The sequence below is a fragment of the Podarcis cretensis genome (assembly GCF_951804945.1).
Source record: "Podarcis cretensis genome assembly, chromosome: 11".
Classification (NCBI taxonomy): domain Eukaryota; kingdom Metazoa; phylum Chordata; class Lepidosauria; order Squamata; family Lacertidae; genus Podarcis; species Podarcis cretensis.
The window spans coordinates 57545647-57570936 of record NC_137180.1 but is presented as its reverse complement, the minus strand read 5'-3'; the positions used below and the strand labels follow the sequence as shown (position 1 = coordinate 57570936).

Here is a 25290-nt window from a genome sequence, read left to right as displayed (position 1 = left end):
TTAAAAAAAAGTTTAGGGGTACTCTCATTTTGACTCAAGAAAACCACTATTTTATAGTTCAAATTGGGGGAAATAAATACAGTTAATGGACAAAAGTACAGAGAGTCACAAAGTGTTTAGGGGTACATGTACCCCCAGAAATAAAGCACTGACTTTATCTTTCTTGAACCATCCCAACATTCAGTGCAAGTATTATAAGAGGGAGAAAAACTTTTCTCCACCCGCTTCCTCCATGCAACACACAACTTGATAAACTTCTATCATGTCGTCTCTGGGTCATTTTTTCTCAAAACGAAAAGGCCCCCAATAGCTGCAAACTTTGCTCATAGGGGAAGCACTGTATAGGGAACATATCTCTCTAGATGCCCTCAGGAATCTTCCCTGGCCACATCCCTGGGCCTCATCCATTGCTAGCCCTTCCCAGCACCATCCTTAAACATTTGCCTTGCTGGGATTTTGATAAACCCACTTCCGCCCTGCAGAGGAGGTGGGATTGCAGCCGTCACGGCTCAACCCCATGCGCGGTAGCTGGAGCCCAGCCCCTGCACGATTGGGGGAATTCCCGGCCGCGTCACCCCCTGGCCAACCAATCAGCTGGCTTTGGGGGCGTGGCCCTCCCGATTTAAACGCAGCCACGCCCGGGGAATCTCCCTCTTTTCCCGCATACCAGCTGTTCCTGTTTTCCCCACCCTCCTGCCCTTTAAGGTTTCCGTTCCCTGACCTTGCTATGGACCTTGGTTGGTTGCCATTGACGGGCCTGGTAGGAATTTTTAAACTTAGCAAATTGGCACCAGCCACTTGGTTTTCGCCTACCTTGTAGCAAATCGTCACAACTTTCTTAGTATTGGCGGTTAGGCATTGGTATTGCTCTGTAGATGGAAGAGGGGAGGAAGCACCATCACCTGCCCCACATATTGAAGGGTAGTCCCTTAAAGGATTCCGGGGGGCGTAGCCCTGTCCGAAGCCTAGGGAGGTGAGGGCCTAAGGCACGCCCCTGAGCGGTGACCCTGGGGGAGTTCCTAGTTGATGTGCATCAGCAGGACTCCCCCTACCGGTGGTTAACCCTTCCTGGACTTCAAGCAAACAGGCTGAAGCCGGATAGTCTGTTAGGATCAATGCCTAAGCCAATACCACTCATCACCTGTAACCAATAAGTTGTGGCCATATTTAGCCCATTAACCTTAAATAATTGTGTCATGTGTCTTTATTTCCACTTGGGGGGGGGGACAGGAACTCGCCACACAATACTTCCTACTTGCTTTGATAGATAATGGAAAGATATTTGTGTGTGTGATCCTCTGAGTTTTGTGCAGCTGGTTTGTCGTTTTCCTTACAAAAGTGAGAGTCACATGCATTGTTCCAATCAGTTTCCCCTCTGCGATCAACACCCCCTACTATGTGCCACCATGAAGAAATACAGCCCGCAAAGTATTAGTTTCTGTTCATATCACTGTGCAGTTGCTTGGAGTCACAGGACTCTGTTTACATTCCAGAGACCTTCCAGACTGTGGGAAGTCTCATGGGAGGGGAGACGGGATGTGACGTTAGTGGTTTCCTGTTTCCTTTGTTCCTTTGTTCAGTTGCTCTCTGCTTTCATAGAGAGAGGATGTGTGTTTTGTCTGCGTAGTTGGGATAATAAAACTCTTTGCAATGTAGCCCAAACCTCTCGTCTCTTTCCTGTGCTGGAAACTCTGCTGAATGGAACGTGCCTTGGAGCCTTATCAAAGGCTCAGGTCGTTAAACACGTTGTGAGGCGATTCCGAAGGACTCGGGGGAAGAAAATGAGCTTTATCAGCTTGGCTGAGCGGAGATCCTGACACAAAACAGAAATGGTACCCCCCCTCGACCCCTTAAAATAAACCTTTGTTAAAATAAACAAATAAACAAACCATCTTTGTTACCTTTGTTGTCGTGCCAGATCCGCACTTTGCAGAGATCCCCAAGACTGAGTATATCGGAGAAATAGAAAACATCCAACTGGTTCCTCTCAAACTTGTTGGACGTGTTTGCTTCTTTAAGAGCCAAAGTCCCGGAGTCCCCGTTCTCCCCAAAGATGATCATGAAGACATTGGCATCTGTTCCAGCCGCTGTAGGGAGACAGAGAGAGAACAGATTACTGCAGCACATTATATGTAGGGCTGCCTCTGAAGACCGCTTGGAAACTTCAGCTGGTGCAAAATTTGCCCAGAAATGGAAGCAAGAAGAATTACCGAAGAATGGAAGATGAAATTAATGGACTACACAGAATTGGATAAAGTGACAGGAAGGATTCGAAACCTGCGGGACCAGAGATTCACAGAAGATTGGAAGAAATTTACGAATTATTTGAAGAGCAACTGTAATGAACAAATTACGCTGGTAGGACTACAAGAAGTTTTGTAAGGAGGAATATATGAAATATTGCAAAGAAGAGAAAGAAGAGAGGTATTAGTTATGATATTTATGTAATAGTGAAAGTAAGAAATGTAAATTAAGTGGGAAAGATTGGAAAATTTTCAGATGTGATTGATGGAAGTAAAAAAAAATTGTATAAGATGTAAAAGTATGTTTAATAATTGTTGAAAATGATATGTTCACACACACACACACACACACACACACTCATGTCAGGGAACTGCTATCGGCTCAGAGGTGAGCGATAGAGGGGCAAGTGTGTTACAGGGAGCCTCCGAAAATCTTGTGAAGCAGTTCCTCTTCCGGCGAGGAGGAAAGCCCAAACTCCAGTGGAGAAGAGCTGGGCATGTTTAGCCTGGAGAAGAGGAGATTAAGGGGTGATATGATACCCATGTTCAAATATATAAAAGGATGTCACATAGAGGAGGGAGAAAGGTTGTTTTCTGCTGCTCCAGAGAAGCGGACACAGAGCAATGGTTCCAAACTACAAGAAAGAAGATTCCACCTAAACATTAGGAAGAACTTCCTGACAGTAAGAGCTGTTCGACAGTGGAATTTGCTGCCAAGGAGTGTGGTGGAGTCTCCTTCTTTGGAGGTCTTTAAGGAGAGGCTTGACAACCATATGTCAGGAGTGCTTGGCAGGGGGTTGGACTCAATGGCCCTTGTGGTCTCTTTCAACTCTATGATTCTATGATTCTATGAAGAGGTGCAAGGACCAGAGGATGCTATGAAGAGCCTTAACACCCGCGCGTTTTCTGAACTGGGCTCCCCCTCCCAGGCAACCAAGTACTCTAGCTGATGCCTGTTCCACCTGGAGTCAAGTATTTCCGTCACTTCATTCCAATATATAAACAGCTGGTGCAAAATTCAGCAGCCAGGTTGCTCACCGGGGCAATGCAGTTTGAGAATATCACACTGATGTTGGTCCAACTGCACTGGCTACCAATTAGTCTCCAGACTCAAGTAAATGCAGGCTTTGACTTATAAAGCCTGAAATGGCCCAGAACTAGAATACCTCAAGGACCACCTCTCTCCATATGAACCTACACAGACCCTGCAAACATCTTCCACAAGAGGTTCGTTTGTGAAAAGCTCTCCCCAGAAATGTTCATCTGCGGCCTTCATTGGACACCTTTAGGTGCCAGGCAAAAATGTTCCTCTTTAGGTGACTCCATGGTGCATCTGCAGCAACACAAGCATATGCCCTCATCTGCCCCAGCTGCAACAAAACATGTCTCTCCTGTATCAGTCTCTACAGCCACAGCAGGCACTGTAACTCTCCAATGGTTTGACTTCACCCCCAAAGGCACACTCTTTCATTGTATCCCAAGACAATGAAATACATTGGCATCCCAATGTATGCCAACAATAGCCAAATATTTCAATTGGCCCAAAAGTCACAGAGTAGCACAATTTGGAAATATCAAAGGCAGTAGAAAAATCCCACCATATTTGGCACATCAGAATTCCAGGCTGCTCCCTTTCGCATTCAGACTGGTCTGGAGGCTGCAGCTGGTACAGAACACAGTGCCTAGGTTACTTGTGAAGGCAAACTACCACCAGCACGTAACACCTTCCTTGTGGGTTTTGCACGGGCTGCCAATCTGCTGCTGGGCCAAATGATGGCCAGATTACTTGAGAGACCTCCTAATCTCTTATATACCCAACAGGTAACTGTGGTTCGCAGGAGAGTCTCTACTTCAAGTTCCAAAGCTCTCACACTTGATCTGGAAGCTGTGGTTAGTGCAGAATGCTGCAGCACAATTGCTGACAAGAGTGAGGCCTTGTCAGCATATAACACTGTGCTCTTAGATCCGCACTGGTTGCCTGTTTGCTACGGGGCCAAATTCAAAGGGCTACTATTAGTATATAAAGCCTCTAACAAATTGGGATCAGTTTACCTATGAGATCGCCTTACCTCACATGTCCCCACTCAACCACTTTGATCAATGGAATTGGCACTGCTATAGTTGCTACGTAACACCCATTCCACATTTGTAATAACTCAGTTGTTTAGTGTGGCAGCATCTACACACTCTGGAACTCCCGGAGAGTTGAGATCAAGCTGGTGCCTTCACTGTACTCTTTTTGATGGCTGCTAGAAAAATTCTTCTTTTAAACAAGCCTACCCAGATGCTTGGGATGAGGGTGGCGCTGTGGGTTAAACCACAGAACCTAGGACTTGCCGATCAGAAGCTCGGCGGTTCGAATCCCTGCTACAAGGTGAACTCCCGTTGCTCGGTCCCTGCTCCTGCCAACCTAGCAGTTCGAGAGCACGTCAAAGTGCAAGTACAGTGGTACCTCGGGTTAAGTACTTAATTCGTTCCAGAGGTCTGCTCTTAACCTGAAACTGTTCTTAACTTGAAGCACCACTTTAGCTAATGGGGCCTCCTGATGCCGCCGCGCCACCGGAGCACGATTTCTGTTCTCATGCTGAAGCAAAGTTCTTAACCTGAAGCACTATTTCTGGGTTAGCAGAGTCTGTAACCTGAAGCGTATGTAACCTGAAGCGTATGTAACCCAAGGTACCACTGTAGATAAATAGGTACCGCTCCGGCGGGAAGGTAAACGGCGTTTCCGTGCGCTGCTCTGGTTTTGCCAGAAGTGGCTTAGTCATGCTGGCCACATGACCCGGAAGCTGTACACTGGCTCCCCTGGCCAATATAGCGAGATGAGCGCCGCAACCCCAGAGTCAGTCATGACTGGACCTAATGGTCAGGGGTCCCTTTACCTTTACCTTACCTAGATACTTAGACAGTTGACGGTTGTGGATCCCGCCCCCCGAATTTCCTGTTTTATGTTTGGTAAACCAGTTTGACGTTCCATACAATTAGGTGGCATATAAATTTTATGAAATCTATAAATCGTACTAAATCAAGATCTCTGAAGTCCATTCTGGAGTAATGTGGAATAAGGCCTTTAGCTGGCTGCCCCTGTTCTGTGGGAACAGCATCCCTGTTGACACACGATTACGACAAGTGCTCACTATCTCCACTTCCGGAAACAACTGAAGACATGTTTGTTCTGACAAGCTTTCCCAGCTGAACAAATAGGTCGCTGCCATGGCATTGCTTATTATCTGCCGTTCTTTCCCCTGTTGCTTTTAACTGCGTTTTTAGCAGTTTTTTATTGCATTCTGTACATCGCCTTAGACCTTCGCGGAAGGAGATAAATAAAACAAAGAGCCAAGAGCTGCTGTGGAATCCTTCTGGAGGCTGGCAAAGGAAAGGACTGTTTTGGGTTACAGTACACCTGCAAAACGTCCCCAAACCCTGCACAGAATATGACAGCTCATCTCTCGTGGTGCTATGATGACATACGAATCAGGTTATTGTCCCTGTGCCTCAGTCGGGTGTACCATTATGCTGACTGCTGTATAATCTGATCAAAAACAAACTCACCTCATTCATTCCCTAATTTGCCCCCCCCCCCGGCTGTCTCAGCTCATAACAAAATAGAACTCACTGTTGTTAAAAACGATCACCCTTCATTTCCTGGAAAAGAGAAGATGGATGTGCTCGTGTTGACATCTGAAGCTCTCTTCTTTGGGAGACAGAGTGCTCGTTCTCTCTCTCTCTCTCTCTCTCTCTCTCTCTCTCTCTCTCTCTCTCACACACACACACACACACACACACAATGGAGAAGGTTTGCCAGAGTAAAAAAGAGGTAAGGTAAGGTAAGGTAAAGGCAAAAGCCCCCTGGATGGTTAAGTCCAGTCAAAGGTGGCTTTGGGGTGCGGCGTTCACCTCACTTTTCAGACCGAGGGAGCTGGTGTTTGTCCACAGACAGCTTTCCAGGTGCCATGCGGCCAGCAGGAATAAACCGCTTGTGGCGCAACGGAACACCGTGATGAGTGCCACAGTGCACGAAAATGCCATTTACCTTCCTGACACAACGGTACCTATTTATCTGCTTGCACTGGTGTGCTTTCGAACTGCTAGGTTGGCAGGAGCTGGAACAGAGCAACAAGAGCTCACCCCATCGTGCGGATTCGAACCGCTAACCTTCTGATCGGCAAGCCCAAGAGGCTCAGTGGTTTAGACCACAGTGTCACCTGTGTCCTTTCTAAGTACGAAAGAATCAGCAATCAAGGAGATCATGTGTGCTTGTTGTTTAGCTTGTTTAAATAATAATTCACAAGTTCTTTGATAATACCCGCTGCCTCTTTTATAAGTAAACATCTATCAGTTCCTCACATTACACATTCTCCAAGACTTCTGAGGGATTTCATGGGTAGCCAAAAAGAGCATCAATCTGGGTAGGAATATTTCCTAAAGAGATCCGTGCATCTGTCAACTGATACCAAATATTTCCAAAAGCAAAATGCTAAGCAAAACTTGAAGGTTCCTCTTCTCTGGCAGAACATCTAAGGATGTCAACGGAGTTTCAAGAAACCGACTAAAATTTCCTTAAGAATTATTTCCTTGGACAGACATAGTGGGTTAGTGACAGTAGTGATTCTATCACAGCAGGGAAAACTCACTGGTTTCTTGTAGAACTGGATGCAACAAATGTTAAACGTACCTCCAACGTCGCTGGTTTTAACCTGAATCGTATATTCAGTATAATCCATCATCTGCTCATCATCGATTACTGCTGGAATCTCCCATTCCAGGGTGAGATTGTCTCCCCACTGTGTGGAGAGCCATTCATTGTATGTAAACACGGTCACCTCTTGAGTGGTCAGATTCTTCATGGTAATCTAGGGGGGAACCAAACCAAAGGAAAGCATTCAGTCTGAATTAGGACCCTTTGGATAGCCCTAAAAGAAAGCTTTGGCAAAACCCACTGGGGAATTTTTGCTCTTGGGGTGTGGGGTGGGGCAGAGCTGTGGACACCAGCATCACTGATGCTTACCAGTACAAGTGGTGTGGTAGAGTTAGGGGCACACAGTTGCAGTGGTGGGACTATTTATATGAATAACCATAGTTGAGGTCCCGGGTCCTAAGGAAGTCAGACTATCCTCCACCAGGGCCAGGGCCTTTTCAATGATGGCTCCGACCTGATGGAATGCTCTGTCCCATGAGACTAGGGCCCTTCAGGATTTAACCTCCTTCCGTCAGGCCTGTAAGACAGAGCTATTCCGCCTGGCCTTTAATTTGAATTCAGCCTGATCTTTTATTTCCCTTCTCTTCCCTCCCCCTCCCCTTTTATGAAGATCACCCGTTCTGAGACCCCACAGCTAATTCTCCCCTGGCCTCCTCGCTGGCCCAACTAGGACCAAATGCTTAAGGTAAAGGTCCATTAGGTCCAGTCGTGGCCGACTCTGGGGTTGCGGTGCTCATCTCGCTTTATTGGCCGAGGGAGCCAGCATACAGCTTCCGGGTCATGACTAAGCCGCTTCTGCTGTTTACCTTTCCGCTGGAGCGGTACCTATTTATCTACTTGCACTTTGACGTGCTTTTGAACTGCTAGGTTGGCAGGAGCAGGGACCGAGCAACGGGAGCTCACCCCGTCGCTGGGATTCGAACCACCAACCTTCTGATCGGCAAGTCCTAGGCTCTGCGGTTTAACCCACAGCGCCACCTGCGTCCCTTCTAATGCTTATTTCCCCTAAATTGATTTTTGAATTTTGAATGTTATTGTTATTCATGTTTTTATACTGTATTTTATGCTGCTTTTATAATTAAGTGTTTTAAGTTTGTTCTTAGCTGCCCTGAGCCTGGTTTTTGAACTGGGAAAGGTGGAGTATAAATAAAAAAATATTATTATTATTAGCCAACCATCTGGTGCTTTTCAGTGTGTATGGTCCTGACCTCGCCACTCCACTCCATCCCTGCCCTGTTCAGGTAAGCAGTAGCGATGCTGGTGGCAGCAGGATGGGCTCCACCCCTCCACAAGTACCACTGCTGTATCCAAAGGAGGAGGTCACCTATAGGAGTCTCACATGAACTAATCATTAGGTCAGTTGGTCCAGGGAAAAAGCATGTGAACGTAAGAATATAAGGCTGCTGACCGGGAAAAGGGTGGGTGGAGTTGGGGAATCCAAAGGGTACATAACTTTAACTTGCTTTGTTTTTATATTTTGTTTAATTATCTGCATGGAAATTGGGAAAGCTGTGGAAGGGAAATATTGGTCGACTTTAGGAAAATGTTTAAGAATGAGGAACGATGTATAAGTATTTATGTTTAAGATTGGACAAGTTAAAATCGGTTTTCAAAATGAAATTAAATGAAAATAAGGTTTGTAAAAATAATTTGAGAAAATGGAAGTGGAGGAAAAATAAAATAACAACATGTTAAAATAAATTATCAAGCTAAAGTTGAGAAATAAGTATAAGGATTTGCTGAGTTAACAATTTAAATTGGAATACAAGAAGGGGAGGTGTGAGAAGGTCTGAGAAACAAGTTAAATGAAAATAAGTAATTGAAATTTTATGTGTTTTTTAAGTCTTTTTTTTTAAAAAAAGTTTTGAATTTTTCTATTTTTTGTTATTGTTTCTATGTCTTTTTTTTGTTCTCTTTTGAAAAGTTAATAAATATTCATTAAAAAAAAAAAAAGAATATAAGGCTGCTGGATCACACCAATGGCCCACCTAGTCCAGCATCCTGTTCTCACAGGGGCCAAACAGAAGCCTGCAAGAAACCCACGAGCAGGATCAGAGCGTATGAACGCTCTCCCTTCCTGTGGTTTCCAACATCTGGTATTCAGAAGCACCGCTGCTCCAACTGTGGAGGAAGCACATAGCCATCAGGCTTTGAGCTGTTGTAATAATAATAATAAATTATAAATTTTATTTATACCCCGCCCTCCCCAGCCAAGACCGGGCTCAAGGCGGCTAACACCAGGTATAAAACAATTGATTAAAATACAACTTAGAAACAAGATTAAAATACAACATAAAAATGCAGCCTCATTTCAATAGAAACTCAAATCAAAAACTTTTGGGGGATGAAAACGTCAAATCTTCACCAAGGCCAACTATCCAGACTAGTCCTAGGTGGGCCAGAAAAAGCCAGGGAAGTCCCCAAATAGGAGTTCCATCACAGAAGGAGAAAGGAAAAAGGATAGAGGGGAAGGGGATCAAGTTGATTCCAAGCCAAAGGCCAGGCGGAACAACTCTGTCTTACAGGCCCTGCAGAAAGAAATCAGATCCTGCAGGGCCCTGGTCTCATGAGACAGAGCGTTCCACCAGGCTGGAGCCAGAGGTGAAAAGGCCCTGGCTCTGGTGGAAGCTAACTGACTTCCTTAGGGCCCAGGACTTCTAGGGTGGTGCTATTTATGGACCTTAAGGTCCTCCGCGGGGCATACTGGTAGGGAGATGCTAGGCTGTATAAGAGAAAGACATACACACCCCTACTCCCTCTCCTTCCAACCCCACCTCCCCCTTTGCCATTGCCCCATACCTGACCAAACCCCTTTCCCTTTCTACCTGATCCACCCCATCACCTATCCTACCCCCTCCATTAATCAGCTTGTCTGGGCATGCCAGCCGTTCCTCATGCTGGTGTGGTCACCAATAACTGCAGAGCGTGACGACACCTTACGTTTTCATGTATATAGGAAGATATGAATGACTTTCTTTTGGGGAAGCTATCAGGCCAAGCAAAGGTTCCAGCTTTGGGTGCTGGAAAGAAGTTTCAGTCCGGAGACACAGGATATATATATCTGTTCTGAAGTCTTTTGCTCCATAGCTGGCAAGTATATAAATTCAATCAACCTAAATAATATAAACATAAGTACGGAGGCGGGCTTGTGAACCATTGTAATTCTTTCCTATGGCAAACTGTGATACTTGTCCAATGGCAGACTCCTAATTGAAACAACTCATTCATTTTTTAACTGGCAACTCTGATCTGCTGTTTACAATTGGTGGGAGGGTGGAGATTTTGTCGGGTTTTTGAGATAGGAAAACTCAGAGTATCATGCCTGAGTTTCCATGTAGCAACAAATGGTTAATTAACGAGGTTGATGGCTTCATTTGCCTTCTCATCTTGTCTGCTTAGCACTGACAGTGCACCATCTGTCTGACATTCCAGCTCTGCCCCCACAAGTCCTCCCGCCTGCTCGTTCTCCTATAAACACACCGCCGACAGAAATTCAAGGGAGCTCAGATTCGTCCTCACACCAGCCTGACACCCCGTTTGAAACCTACGAAGATGCATTTGCAAGTGTGTTACTCATCAGTGCTTTGGAGGGAGGTGAGAGTGCACTGCATGCGCTGGAAGAGAAGCAGCGGAAGAAATCAACATTCAGCACCAAATTCCACAGTGCGAAGGACAGAATTCTCCTGCAGCCTCTATAAATGTTGCATAGCACGGCAATGTACATCGATTAGCTTAATTTGCTCTGGAATGTATAAATATATCGGATAGCTTATTCTGCTTCCAACACGGACCTGTAATTGCGTGGCGTGTTCCCAACCCCCCAACGCCCCGGTGGAAATAATGACACATGACACAATTATTAAGGTTAATGGGCTAAAAAAGGCCACAACTTTATTGGTTACAGGTGATGAGCGGTATTGGCTTAGGCATTGGTCCTAACTGACTATATCTGACTCCAGCCAATCTGCTAGAAGTCCAGGAAGGGTTAACCACCAGTAGGGGGAGTCCTGCTGATGCACATCAACCAGGAGCTCCCTCAGGGTCACGGGTAGGGGGAGTGCCTGAGGTCCTAACCTCCCTAGGCTCCAGACAGGGCCACGCCCTCTGGAATCTTTTAAATGACTACCCTTCAATATGCGGGCAGGTGATGGCGCTACCTCCCCCTTTCCATCTACGGAACCATACCAATGTCTAACCTTTGAAGGTGACCTGGAAACTACAATTAATCCAGAATGTGGTAGCTAGACTGGTGGCTGGGAGCAGCCACCGAGACCACATAACACTGGTCTTGAAAGACCTACACTAGCTCCCAGTACGTTTCCGAGCACAATTCAAAGTGTTGGTGCTGACCTTTGAAGCCCTAAATGGCCTCGGTCCAGTATACCTGAAGGAGCGTCTCCACCCCCATCGCTCACCCCAGAAACTGAGGTCCAGCTCCAAGGGTCTTCTGCTGGTTCCCTCCCTGTGAGAAGTGAGGTTCCAGAGAACCAGGCAGAGGGCCTTCTCGGTAGTGGCGCCTTCCCTGTGGAATGGCCTCCCATCATATGTCAAGGAAATAAACAACTATCTGACTTCTAGAAGACATTTGAAGGCAGTCCTGTTTAGGGAAGTTTTTAATGTTTGACATTTTGTTGTGCTTTTAATTTTCTGTTGGGAGCCACCCAGAGTGGCTGGGGAAACCCAGCCAGATGGGTGGGGTATAAATATATTATTATTATTATTATTATTATTATTATTATTATTATTATTATTATTATTAACCTTGCTCTCTTCCTCTATGTAGACCAGCCTTTCTCAACCTGTGGGTCCCCAGATGTTGTTGAACTACAACTCCCATCAGTCTAGCTGCTGCATTATGGATTAGTTGCAGTTTCTGGGTCGCCTTCAAAGGTAGCCCCATGTAGAGTGCATTGCAGTAGTCCAAGGTAAGTGAAGGATGTAGCTCCAGCTCTCCAATTTGGAGAGCACAGGTTTGCAGGCAGCAGTTACTTCCTAGTCCCCCATCGGGAGTCGACATGGTTGGGCATCTGCCAAGTTCTGCACCAGTTCAGGGGGACCTCGCTGGTTCTGGGGTGATTTTTGAGAACTTGAAAATGGCTTCCATCATAAAAATGGCTGCCTCCTTTGGTACACATGAGCAGCTGAGCATCTATAGATAAGCACTTTTAATACAGAGTGGGTGGCTCGTTGCTTCAGCAGCTGTTTTATTCGAGAGGTTCAGTGCAAAATTTCACCCACAAAGCAAAGGCAGTGACTGAAGCAGACTCACTAAAAATATAAAGTCACTGCACGCAATTCCATGCTATTTTTAATCATCCCACGGGGAAGTTTAATAGAATCATAGAACTGTAAAGCTGGATGTGACCCAAAGGGTCACCTAGCCCCAACTCTTGCGATGCAGGAAATCACAGCTAGATTTCAACGACCGGCTTTATATATTTTAACAGTAAGACTGCCTTGCAAAAACAACAACAACCCCAAAGACGCTTTATTAAAAAGTTTAAAAGGCACCCCAGACCACATTTGAGCAGGTGGAGGGGATGAGGAAATCAGAAATAAACAGTACAATGCTATTCATGTCTAATCAGACGTTAAGCCATGTGAGTCCAATGGAACCAACTCCCATGTAAACGTGCTGAACCAGCAGCAAAAGAATTTGGAGGAAGAAAGTCGGGTTGGGGAGATTTCACGGAACAATTTCTCCTCAACTTACAGAATCAATTTTGCCAAATTTTGGTCAGAGTGCTGCTTCTGCCCAACCCTGTGTGGTTTCCCCATCACCTTCCACATTTCTCACACCTTTGTCCAGTTAAAATCCTTGCTGCCTCCCAGTCATTCCTTTTGCTTCCAGTGTGGTTCCCTATGAAAGGCTGCAAAGTGTGATCATTGGAGGAAGGCTTTGTAGCAATTCTAGAAGCATGTGTTTTCTTTCCCCTTATCTCTCTCTTATGCTAGGGTTGCCATAAGTCTGACAAATCTCGAACATGTCCTCTTTTGGGATGCCCGATGTTGGGATATTCCATTCCATCTTAAGGAACAGGCATGATTATTGTGTGTCACATGCCTGTTTACACTCCAGCACAGTATGCTGGGAATTTCTGTTTGTGTATAGCCTTTGCTTTTGCTGTCTTGCTTTGGACACGAAGGAGATCAGACATGTTTTCCTTTTGTCCGGGGGGATTTTTACAATTTTAAGCAAATGTGGGGGGGGTTGGGGTTGGAGGGGGGTGTTGAACGGATTGGGCTTGGCAGCAGTAGCAGGGTGAGTGGGCAATCACCCCCAAAATGCTCAACAACTTATTTTTGTCTGAATTTTTACCTCTGGAAATACGGCAACCCTATTTATGCCCATCTACCTGCAATGAGCATAAGACACAAAACGAAGACGTACAAATATCAAAAGCGACAAATAAATACCATACACATCCCACCTGAAGAATCTTAATTTTTCGTACAGCTGTGTGACTCGATTATATGGGGTGGGGGTGGGAAGCAGAGATGGAAGCAAAGGGAATTTTAAATATTTGGCACATCCAAGAAGAGGGAGGGAGCGATACATTTTGTAACTATTATTTAAAAAGATGCTTTGGCAAAATAAATATCTGAAATGGCCCTTTCAACAATCGCGTGGATCCAAGCCAGGCTTAGCCACCCCCCACTCATGGATGTGCAGCATTCTCTCCAAAAGCATCCATGGCAGCTACAGTTTCTCCTTGGGGCCTCATACCACAAAAGAGGATTTGAAATGTATTGCAGGTGCAATGGCTGAAAGCCAATGTGCTCTCCTAATAAAGTCGAACAGCAGAGAGTCCGCTTGGGTAAAATTATAGGTTGCTCTTGGCTTTCCTTACAGATCTCCCATGTCTCCGTTTCTAGCAAGATAAGAAGTTGAAGGGCTGGAGGAAACATTAATGAAATACGCGACCTTGCCAAGCAGACTTTCCTTATTACCATCCCTCGAAAACCTTGGGATGTAAATAATGAGAGATTGAAGCCCTCTAAGGAAGGAACGCAGGTGGCGCTGTGGGTTAAAGCCTCAGCGCCTAGGACGTGCCTAGGACAGCGGGGTGCGCTCCCGCTGCTCGGTCCCAGCGCCTGCCAACCTAGCAGTTCGAAAGCACCTCCAGGTGCAAGTAGATAAATAGGGATCGCTTACCAGCGGGAAGGTAAACGGCGTTTCCGTGTGCGGCTCTGGCTCGCCAGAGCAGCGATGTCACGCTGGCCACGTGACCCGGAAGTGTCTCCGGACAGCGCTGGCCCCTGGCCTCTTAAGTGAGATGGGCGTACAACCCCAGAGTCTGTCAAAACTGGCCCGTACGGGCAGGGGTACCTTTACCTTTAAGGAAGGAACAAGGGGACGCGGGTGGCGCTGTGGGTAAAACCTCAGCGCCTAGGACTTGCCGATCGTATGGTCGGCGGTTCGAATCCCGGCGGCGGGGTGAGCTCCCGTCTGCGGTCCCAGCTCCTGCCCACCTAGCAGTTTGAAAGCACCCCTAAGTGCAAATAGATAAATAGGTACCACTTTATAGCGGGAAGGTAAACGTTTCCATGTTTACCTTCCGTGAAACGGCATTTCCGTGTGCTGCGCTGGTGCTGGCTCGCCAGAGCAGCTTCGTCACGCTGGCCACGTGACCCGGAAGTGTCTGCGGACAGTGCTGGCCCCCGGCCTCTTAAGTGAGATGGGCGCACAACCCTAGAGTCGGACACGACTGGCCCGTACGGGCAGGGGTACCTTTACCTTTACCTTTAAGGAAAGAACAAAACATTTGAAACGAAGCATTTACGGTGTTGGACAGTGTGCTGAAGCTGTATTTGGGAACGCTGTTTCCCGTCCCCGGGGAGATGATATTGCGGACTGGGAGCAAGCCCTTCCCACACACATAGGGTGGGATACCCCCTGCGCCATTGGTTGGTCCTCGGCCGCGTCAACCCAAGGCTGTCCAATCTGGATGGTCCAGGGGCATGGCATGGGCTATTTAAACTGCCCACAGCCAAGGACATGTTCCTTTTCTCCTTGCTCAGGCAGTTGTGTCCCCCCCCACCCCAGGTTAGGCTCTTTATCTCCTGACCTTGCTGTGGACTTCAGTTGGTCACTTGCTTTTTAACAGGGGCCTGGTAGGAATTTTTCCCCACTTGGCAAATTGGCATCAGCCATTTCATTTTTTGCCTAGGTAAAGATAAAGGGACCCCTGACCCATAGGTCCAGTCGTGGCCGACTCGGGGGTTGCGGCGCTCATCTCGCTTTACTGGCCGAGGGAGCTGGCGTACAGCTTCCAGGTCATGTGGCCAGCATGACTAAGCCGCTTCTGGCGAACCAGAGCAGCACACGGAAACACCGTTTACCTTCCCGCCGGAGTGATACCTATTTATCTACTTGAACTTTGACGTGCTTTCAAACTGTCAGGTGGGCAGGAGCAGGGACCGAGCAAAGGGAGCTCACCCCGTCGTGGGGATTCGAACCACCAACCTTCTGATTGGCAAGACCTAGGCTCTGTGGTTTAACCCACAGCACCACCTGCATCCCATGGTTTTTCGCCTACCTCGTAGCAATTTGTCACAACTTTGTAAGGTTAGGCATTGGAATATTAGGTTGAAGGTGAGGGGAGGTAGTGGCCATCACCTACCCCTCCTATTTCAAGGGTATTCCCTTAAAGGAATCCGAGGGGCGTGGTTTCTGTCCAAAGCCCCAGACGGGGGGCTAGGGCCATGGCACAACCCCTAGCGGTGACCCTGGGGGAGTTCCTAGTTGATGTGCATCAGCAGGGCTCCCCCTACGGGTGGTTAAGCCTTCCAAGACTCCTGCAAATGGTCAGGAGTCAGATATAGTTGTGAGGTTTCCAATGCCTAAGCCAATACCACTCACATTCTGTAACCAACAAAGTTGTGGCCTTTTTAGCCCATTAACCTAAAGTACTGTTTCATGTGTCTTTATTCCACTTCCTGGGAGGGCTTTGGACCTTGCCACGCAACAGACAGTAGCTTTGACGTAAAGCACATGCCTTAGGTAACTCCAGGTAGATCTAGAAAAGAAACCAAAGTCCCTTCTCCAAAATGGAGTCACTCCATGAAAAGAATGCACACAGACCACCCCCACAAGCAGTAGAGGAGTTCAAGAACTCTGTCGCTACCTGTTCGAGAAACCAATCTGGGCGACACCCTTCTCCATCCGTCCGTATCCTCATCTTCCTGAGTGGTGCAATGTCAGGAATCTCCATGATGAAGGTGTCCTTTTGGCCGATCTCAAATCTGGAGGAATGAGAAATTGGCTCAGGTTTAGGTCAGCTTCATACATGAAAGAGCCCCCGGCCGCAGGTTGGAAGAAAGAGTAGCATCTTCCAGGTTTCAGGGAGAGTGCTGTTGCACTCATTCCCTGCTTGTGGGCTTCCCTGGGACATCAGGTTGTCAGCATCGCCCTTGAGCCAGTGTACCAACTGGACTCATGCACTACAACCCCGACTGGGCTGGGCGAGCTGGGTAGCACTGCCAGCGACCACCTTTCTCACAGGGACAGGTCACCGTGCTGTGGACTCACAGCTTAGAGCTGAGAGCACCGGATTCACTTGCACAATAATACAGTCGTTGCGCAGCAGAGTTTTGCAGAGTCTTGCAGAGTATAAACCACTCGGAGAGCAGCTCTGTAGAATATCTTCCTTTTATTCTATAGCTACAACTACGATACAAAACTATATACAGAGCTAAAAGTCTTGCAGAGTATAAACCACTCGGAGAGCAGCTCTGTAGAATATCTTCCTTTTATTCTATAGCTACAACTATGATACAAAACTATATACAGAGCTAAAAGATCTAAGCATAAATCAATGCTACACTGAGAGTCTGCAGCTGCTCTTAGCAGCAACCTTATCTCTAGACACAATCTCTAACACACTCTCTCTCTCTCCGATACACTGACTGACTGACTCGCTGACTGATTCACTCACTGACTAAGTAGACAGCAGAACATTGCTCCTCCTCTCTGTAGAATCAGCAGGCTCCTCAGGAGATTCTTGGATATGGGAGGGGTGAAATCTCCTCAGGCATGAGCTTCATACATGAAAGAGCCCCCAGCTGCAGGTTGGAAGAAAGAGTAGGATCTTCCAGGTTGCAGGGAGAGTGCTGTTGCACTTATTCCCCACTTGTGGGCTTCCCTGGGGGCATCAGGTTGGCCACTGCAAGGAAAGAATGCTGGTCTCGTGCTCTGTCTTTTGACTCGGTGGGCCTTGCATGAATTGGCCTTGGGGTGGATGGGAGGCAGAGGATGGATTTTGCCCACACACCCCCCCCGTTAAGTGGCCATGGCTGCTTTAAGAGTCTGCTTTGCAGACTCTGCTTGTCACGAGTGAGATTCATGGCAAGATGGTATCCTGGCGCAACTCCATTCCAGAGCATACTTTGCCAAGCCGAAGACATCTCTTTCCACAAGGGTCAAATCAATCCTGGCACAGGGTAGACTTGGGGGTGAATTCAAGTACCACTTGGAAGACTTCTTTTCAGTCTGGTGTTTTCCTTTTTGTCCATTTAGTCAGGGAAAGTGCCAGGTAGCACTAAAGAGAGTGGCTGCTTACATATCGCATAAACGCACAAACATGAAATTCACGTATGCTAATGGATGAAATTTCCTAAAATTTAAATGGAAACCATATCTCACTATAGTTGGGATCAGGCGGTCTGCGTCACCTGTGTGTTCAGTCTGCTTGGCAGCTTCAAGGCCTGCGTGCAGACTTCCAGCAGACATCTGGCCTGATCCAGCAGCTCTCTTCCGATGTCCTTAAGGCCCCCTGATTTCCCTACCGATGGTTCTTTGAACCAAACTTGGACTGCACAGCTCTTCAGACAGAGGACTGCACTTTATAAAGTATGACACAGCCCTGCCGTGTATGCCTGTCCCTTCTCCAGGAAGTGAGCAAAGATGGCTGGTGTTTGATAAGGCTTGGGGAATTGCCTGAGGGAGGGTTGTATGGGCACAGAGTGGGTTGCGACCACAGCAGTGTTCTTCAACCTTAGGGCCCCAGATGTTACTGGGCGACAACTTCCATCATCCTCAGCCAGCTTAGCCAATGTTCAGGGATGATGGGAACTGTAGTCCAATGACACCTGGGGATAGGGGCAGAGGAAGAGGGGTTCAGTGGAGGCGGGTCACCCCGGGTGTTACCACTGAGGGGGGTGAAAAAATGCCTGGTGGCCACTGCGGTGGCCTGGGCGCCCGCAGGTTCTGTGCTGCCCCAAATGGTCCACCCACTGTCTCTCCCCCCCTCCCAGCTTTAGGGTGGCTGAGTGGGAGGAGGCAGGCAGAGTCCTTGGAGGTCCTGTGAAGCATGCTGCCCCAGCTTGCCACACCCCTACGGGTGGCTGGGCACGCCCCTGGGCTCAGGACACGCATGCCACCCCAGAAGCCCAATTGGCTTGCTCCACTGCTGCCTGGGATTCCAAGGTTGAAGGGGTGAGGACCTCATTCCTGCCTGCCTGAAATCTCATCCCATTCCAACCCATGTCACGAATCCTTATCTGGACTTTGCATGTGCCACCACTGTCAGTAGGAGAGCACACACGTTTAACATGCTGAAGAAGAAGAGTTTGGATTTGATATCCAAAGGAGTCTCAAAGCGGCTAACATTCTCCTTTTCTTTTTCTTTCTTTCTTTTTTTTAAATAAATTTTTATTAAGATTTTAAAGATTACAGAAAAAAAAGAAAATAATAACAATCAAGGAAAAAACGAAAAAACAATACATATAAAAAAACATCATCAAAAACCAGAAAACAGAAGAAAAAAGATAAAAAACAAGTCAAACCTGTACATCACTTGCTTACATTCACTTATTTCCTTGACCTCCTCACACCTCCCATTTTTGTATTCTAATTCAATTTGTTATTTCAGCAAATCCTTCCAACCTTATTTTTATCTTGATAATTTGTCTTAATATACTATAATTTTACATTCTCTCTTTCACCAACTCATTTTTACTTAATCCTTCATGTCATTTCTACTAAAACCACATAATTTTCTTTTCCCAACATCTTTCTAGCACTCCTTAATTTTGCAATATTTTTGAAGATAAACTTTGAATTTTTTCCAATCTTCTTCCACCGACTCTGCTCCTTGGTCCCGGATTCTGCCGGTCATCTCAGCCAGTTCCATGTACTCCATCACCTTCATCTGCCATTCTTCCCGGGTGGGTAGATCTTGTGTCTTCCAATACTTTGCGATGGGTATTCTTGCTTAACATTCTCCTTTTCCTTCCTCTCTGTGAGGTGAGTGGGGCTGAGAGACTTCAAAGTAGTGTGACTAGCCCAAGGTCACCCAGTAGCTGCATGTGGAGGAGCAGGGAGGCGAACCCGGTTCACCAGATTACGAGTCTACCGCTCTTAACCACTACACCACACTGGCTGAAGGTCCCTAGCTAACTCTCAGGCATTTCCAGGTAGAAGGATCTTGCAACAGGTGGTGGGCCTCTTTCTGGGTGAGACACAGGACAGCCACTGCCAGTCAGCGCAGACAATAATGGGCTGGCTGGGCCACAGGCTTGATCCAGGTTCCCATCCAGGCTGAGCAGTTCTGCTATCGCGCTGCTCCTACAAGCAACACATTTAAAGATCCTGCTCATAACTGTTTGTTGGATTCTTAACCTCCCTGTTGCTCCACAGGACAGATTACATTACACAGAGGCTATTGCCCTGGAGAGATGAACTAGATGGCAAGAGAGCTCTTTGAGAACGCTTAATTTATATGCACACGGGGGCATAAATCTGAATCAAACACTAACAAGAGGAAACAGGGGTGAAGACAGAGCAGATAAATGGCCTGGCACAGTGCCCTCTCCTGGATATGGGCTCATCTCTCAGGAGGAACTCATTGGCTGTTCCTGCCCTCATGTCCACTTATCAATTTTTGCATGGCCAGGAGCAATTTTGCAGCTTAAAGCTAATGTAAATTAAATTGCCTTATTATCTGGGACAGTTTAAAGACGTGCTTGTTTTTTATTTATTAAATTTCTATTATGTATTGAATTGTTTCTGTTGCATAAATCACCTTGGGTTATTACTTAAAGAAAGGCTTCAAGTCTTAGGGTAACTACAATTTGCTGTCCCAATTATCCTCGCATGGCAATTTTCTGGCATTGTATCCAGGCCTCTGTGCATTTTGCAATTCCATGGAACTGCAGAAAAACCACCCAAATCTCAGCTTGCCTTTTTTGCTTTTGCTTTTTTATTTTATTTTTACAGCAGTTAGGAGAAAAACACGTTTCTAGTCCTGGCAAACTGCCATCTCCATTAAGAAGCAGGCCTGAGACCCTGGATAGCCATTGCAAGCCAGTGCAGACAGCAACTGGCTCAATGGGAACTTCCTATACTCCCTGTTATATTGTTTAGATTTTCTGATAGGGAAAATCAGAGAGATCAGGTCCACCAACAGCAGGATACACATGTACCAGGCCCTGAGCAAGCAGGGACCCTGGACCTTTACTTTTCATTTTTTTTAAAAAGTCAATTAGAGATGTATAAAGAAAGTTTGAAAGCAAAATGTGGAGGCACCTTTCTAAGACAAATTGGGCAGATACAGAGAGGTTGTTGTTGCTAATGATGCTTAGGAAATGCTGAGCAAATATATGTATATGAGCAGCAGTTTGTGGCAGTAGATTGCAGGGAGTAGAGGGCAGGGGCCTCAGTCTACAGGTATCAGGACCAGGAAATCCCATTGGCAGCCGTATGAGAGATCATGATTTACCCAGAGATAAACTAGGCATTTTCTCAAACCAAGTCCAACACAATGAACCCACAAAGACCAAATGGCCCTCCAGGGGCTCAAGAATGGATTCTGCCATTGAGAGCTCTGGAACAAGGAATTTGGCAAAGTCCTGCTTACCTGACTCCGTTTTTTTCCAGCTGCATCTCTTCAGAGCACCCATTAGATCCAAAGAGCACTATAAAAATACCAGCATCCGTACCGGCGTGTGAGACATCGCCAGTCACAACGGTCACTTCATAGAGAATCTGGGAAGAGGTGAAGGACTTGTGATTTTAATTTCTGTAATTAAAATATTTTTTTTTTAAAGAAAAAAATACTTACTGTAAAAACGCCCACCAAAGACCAAGTCCCAATTGTAAAAAATAGAATGGGCTGTGGGTGTGTCATTGGCTCCTTAGGCTTTGCATGGAACAAGGCTGGCTTTATGGAACCTTGGGCAGAAGGGACTTCCAGGTTAAACGAAGGGATTAGAGTAAGAAATGAAAATAATTCCACATTAAAGAGAGGGGAAATGTCTTGGAATCGGTTGTCCTATAGCACCCCCCCCCAAAAAAAAAATACGAACAATTAATTGGTGGAGCTCCCTGCCATGAGTGATATGGAGATAGTCTGTAGTTTGAGCAGTTTAGGGGGATAAGGTCCATCGATGGCCATTGGCTATGGTAACCTCTTCCCTAAAAATTGACCAATTCAAGGGCCCTTCTGAGCAGCCCCATACCTAGAGCCCATGTTTTTAATAGTATGGCCCTGGTTTTCACAATAATGCCTTAATTTAGATCTGAAGAATCTGAAGAAGTATCTGAAGAAGTGTGCATGCACACGAAAGCTCATACCTAGAACTAACTTAGTTGGTCTTTAAGGTGCTACTGGAAGGAATTTCTTTTCTTTTCTTTTGTTTTGCCTTAATTTAGAGTACGATCCATCACATTTGAAAAGGAAGGCCACAGTTATTAAACTACAAGTCATTACAGTGGTACCTCAGGTTACATACGCTTCAGGTTACAGACTCCGCTAACCCAGAATTAGTGCTTCAGGTTAAGAACTTTGCTTCAGGATGAGAACAGAAATTGGGCTCCAGCAGTGAAGCAGCAGCAGGAGGCCCCATTAGCTAAAGTGGTACCTCAGGTTAAGAACAGTTTCAGGTTAAGAACAGACCTCCAGAACGAATTAAGTACTTAACCTGAGGTACCGCTGTATATGTGTTGGGGCACCTCCAGAAGTGTTGCAGGGTTTTTTGCTGTGCATTTTCCAACATGTTATTGACAGAATAAAAACGCAATGGTGATGTATTTATGCTGGACCTTCTACACATTAGTTGTTCTGCGGTGTTTCCTGTCATGGGCCAGGAGTCAGCTTCACCTGCTGAGCAACAGCCTGAAGGAGCAGACGGCAAAGTGACTCCACCTGCTGCTGATCAACCTTCTTGCTCCTGATGAGAACCAGCTAGCTCCAGATTTTTTAAGCAGGGTTTCCAGCCTCAGTCGGTTGCTGGAAACAACATTTGTCGTTCCTGGGCAGACCTTGCTGCTTCTTGTGACCATGGACCCTTGGCTTTCTTGACTCCTGGGTCATCTGACTATGCACTCTATGTGGGGCTACCTTTGAAGGTGACCCGGAAACTACAACTAATCCAGAATGTGGCAGCTAGACTGGTGGCTGGGAGCGGCCACCGAGACCACATAACACTGGTCTTGAAAGACCTACACTGGCTCCCAGTACGTTTCCGAGCACAATTCAAAATGTTGGTGTTGACCTTGAAAGCCCTAAACGGCCTCGGTCCAGTATACCTGAAGGAGCGTTTCCACCTCCATCGTTCTACCCGGACACTGAGGTCCAACTCTGAGGGCCTTCTGGCAGTTCCCTCGCTGCGAGAAGCCAAGTTACAGGGAACCAGGCAGAGGGCCTTTTCGGTAATGGTACCCGCCCTGTGGAACGCCCTCCCACCAGATGTCAAAGAGAACAACAACTACCAGACTTTTAGAAGACATCTGAAGGCAGCCCTGTTTAGGGAAGCTTTTAATGTTTGATGCATTACTGTATTTAAATATTTTGTTGGAAGCCACCCAGAATGGCTGGGAAAGCCCAGCCAGATGGGCGGGGTATAAATAATAAATTATTATTATTATTTATTTATTCTTTCTCTCTCCTTTTTCTCCTCTCCCCTTTCTTTTCGCGTTAGCTCTGGGGTTTTCCTGGTCCCAGAGCTCCACTGGACAGTCAGCCTGGTGGCTGGGCGCTCTTGTCCCCCGGCTCAATTTGGGTCAGGGGGGGTCAGCGGCTCCCCCAGAAGACATCTGAAGGCAGCCCTGTTTAGGAAAAGCTCTTAATGTTTAATAGATTATTGTATTTTAATATTTTGTTGGAAGCTGCCCAGAGTGGCTGGGGAAACCCAGCCAGATGGGCGGGATATAAATAAATTATTATTGTTGTTGTTGTTGTTGTTGTTGTTGTTGTTGTTGTTGTTGTTGTTATTATTATTATTATTGTTGTTGTTGTTGTTGTTGTTGTTGTTATCATCATTAGACCTGAGACCCTCCTGGCCTTAGGACTGCACTGAACCTTGTATATGGACTCTGCCTCCAGGCAAGAAGAAGTAGAAGAAGAAGAGTTTGGATTTGATATCCCGCCTTTCACTCCCCTTCAGGAGTCTCAAAGCGGCTAACATTCTCCTTTCCCTTCCTCCCCCACAACAAACACTCTATGAGGTGAGTGGGGCTGAGAGACTTCAAAGAAGTGTGACTAGCCCAAGGTCACTCAGCAGCTGCATGTGGAGGAGCGGAGATGCGAACCCGGTTCCCCAGATTACGAGTCTATCACTCTTAACCACTACACCACACTGGCTCTCCCCTGAGATTCGGCTGGTTGGCTGGCTTCTCCCTCTACTGAGCTGGCAGCACAGGATTATGACATTTCCCTAATGTTACTTTATTAATAGAATCTGGAGGAGGACTACTGTGCTATAGAGCAACCAAAGCAGGACCAAGCACCCCGGGACATTAGCGGTGCGAAACGTTACAACATCAGGAAGTTACAGGACACGCACCTATTGTAAATGAAGCAGCGTGCCCACCATGAAACTTTCGCAGACATGAACAGTGTTGGAAACAAGATCATATATAGCTGCCCTGATACCATCATGGGTACAAATAATCATAAATTCACAATAAAAAAAGAATTCTGCAGGACAAAAAGAGTTTGGTCCACCAAAGCCACCAGTAATTTTCAAGTGGTCTGGCAAAGGCAGGAGAATTTGAGAACCACTAGTTCCCTCCCAGAAAAAAGAGTTATATTTGCTTCAGAAGTGGCTGGTGAGAGGTATAAGGCAAGGTGATATGACTGACCTTCAGGCCAACGTTGACACAGTCTGCATCCAGGATGTTGTAGACCCGCGAGGTAAGTCCATCTCCCATGTCTCTAGCCAGCCAGCACTTGCAGACAAAGGTATACATTACACCTTTGGTGGGTACAATGATGGTTATTTCTTCCAAGAGCCAGGAGCTTTCTGGTGTGGCACCATCGTGACCCACCTAGTGGATCCGGAAAGGAAGAAATCACTGTTGGTCAACATGAAAGCTTGGGCAAGCCGATCACACAAAGATGGAGAGAATGTCACCACAACACTATGTAAAGGTAAAAGGCCATTAGGTCCAGTCGTGGCCGACTCTGCGGTTGCGGTGCTCATCTCGCTTTATTGGCCGAGGGAGCCAGCGTACAGCTTCCGGGTCATGTGGCCAGCATGACTAAGCCACTTCTGGCGAACCAGAGCAGCGCACGGAAACGCCGTTTACCTTCCCGCCAGAGAGGTTCCTATTTATCTACTTGCACTTTGACGTGCTTTCGAACTGCTAGGTTGGCAGGAGCTGGGACCAAACAATGGGAGCTCATCCCATCGTGGGGATTCGAACCGCCGACCTTCTGATCGGCAAGTCCTAGGCTCTGTGGTTTAACCAACAGCATCACCCACTTCCTATTTTTTTTTATTTCATTTCATTTCACTTTTAATTTGTATACCGCCTTTCTACTCAAAGCGATTTACACAATTAAATTAACTCTCCAAACATCGGCAAATAATAAACAGATAATAAATAAACAGAAATTCACTCTTAGCAATTGCAATAAATAATAATAAAGACACACAACTTATAAAATGATTTTTAAATACTTTTATTTATCAGTTGAAAATGGGGGTGGCACGAGGAATCTTTTATTCTGAAAATTTGACCCAGAGAAAAAGGGTTCCAAAACCGCAGCCCCACTGTGTGTTAGCCACCTGGGTGGGGGGTGGGCAGGGACTGAAGGAGACACACTGGAGGAACACAACCCACAGGTGCAAACCACGGCGCTTGGCCTGTGCGTACCTCAGTTCCCCCACCCTCAGGAATCACTGCTGTACTTTATTTCATAAAATTTATTGTATTTTTCCATGTATAACACGCTCCCATGTATAAGAGGCCCCTTATTTTGGGGGACTCCAAATTAAGAAAATGGGGAGAGATTGCCCAGAGTTGTTGTTCAGCTTTTTGGGGAAGGATTGCCCAGACTTGTTGAGCTTTTTTTAGGGGGGATTGCCAAAAATCGCTCACCCGCATAACCTGCTCTGCCACTT

General features: G+C 46.5%; 1 protein-coding gene across 5 annotated transcripts in view; it reads right to left on the bottom strand.

Annotated features, from left to right (window-relative positions):
* Positions 1–25290, bottom strand: part of LOXHD1 (lipoxygenase homology PLAT domains 1) — a 200075-nt gene that overhangs the window by 13161 nt on the left and 161624 nt on the right. For all 5 annotated transcript variants that reach the window (XR_013843347.1, XM_079994659.1, XM_079994661.1 and 2 more), the window contains 5 exons: positions 24026–24211; positions 20802–20929; positions 16071–16188; positions 6919–7096; positions 1902–2087 (listed from right to left, as the gene is read on the bottom strand). Coding sequence is in view for 4 of the 5 variants with exons in the window: in XM_079994659.1 (XP_079850785.1) it covers positions 1902–2087; positions 6919–7096; positions 16071–16188; positions 20802–20929; positions 24026–24211 (796 nt within the window). In the remaining variant the exon portion in view is untranslated. The remainder of the gene's footprint in view (positions 1–1901; positions 2088–6918; positions 7097–16070; positions 16189–20801; positions 20930–24025; positions 24212–25290) is intronic.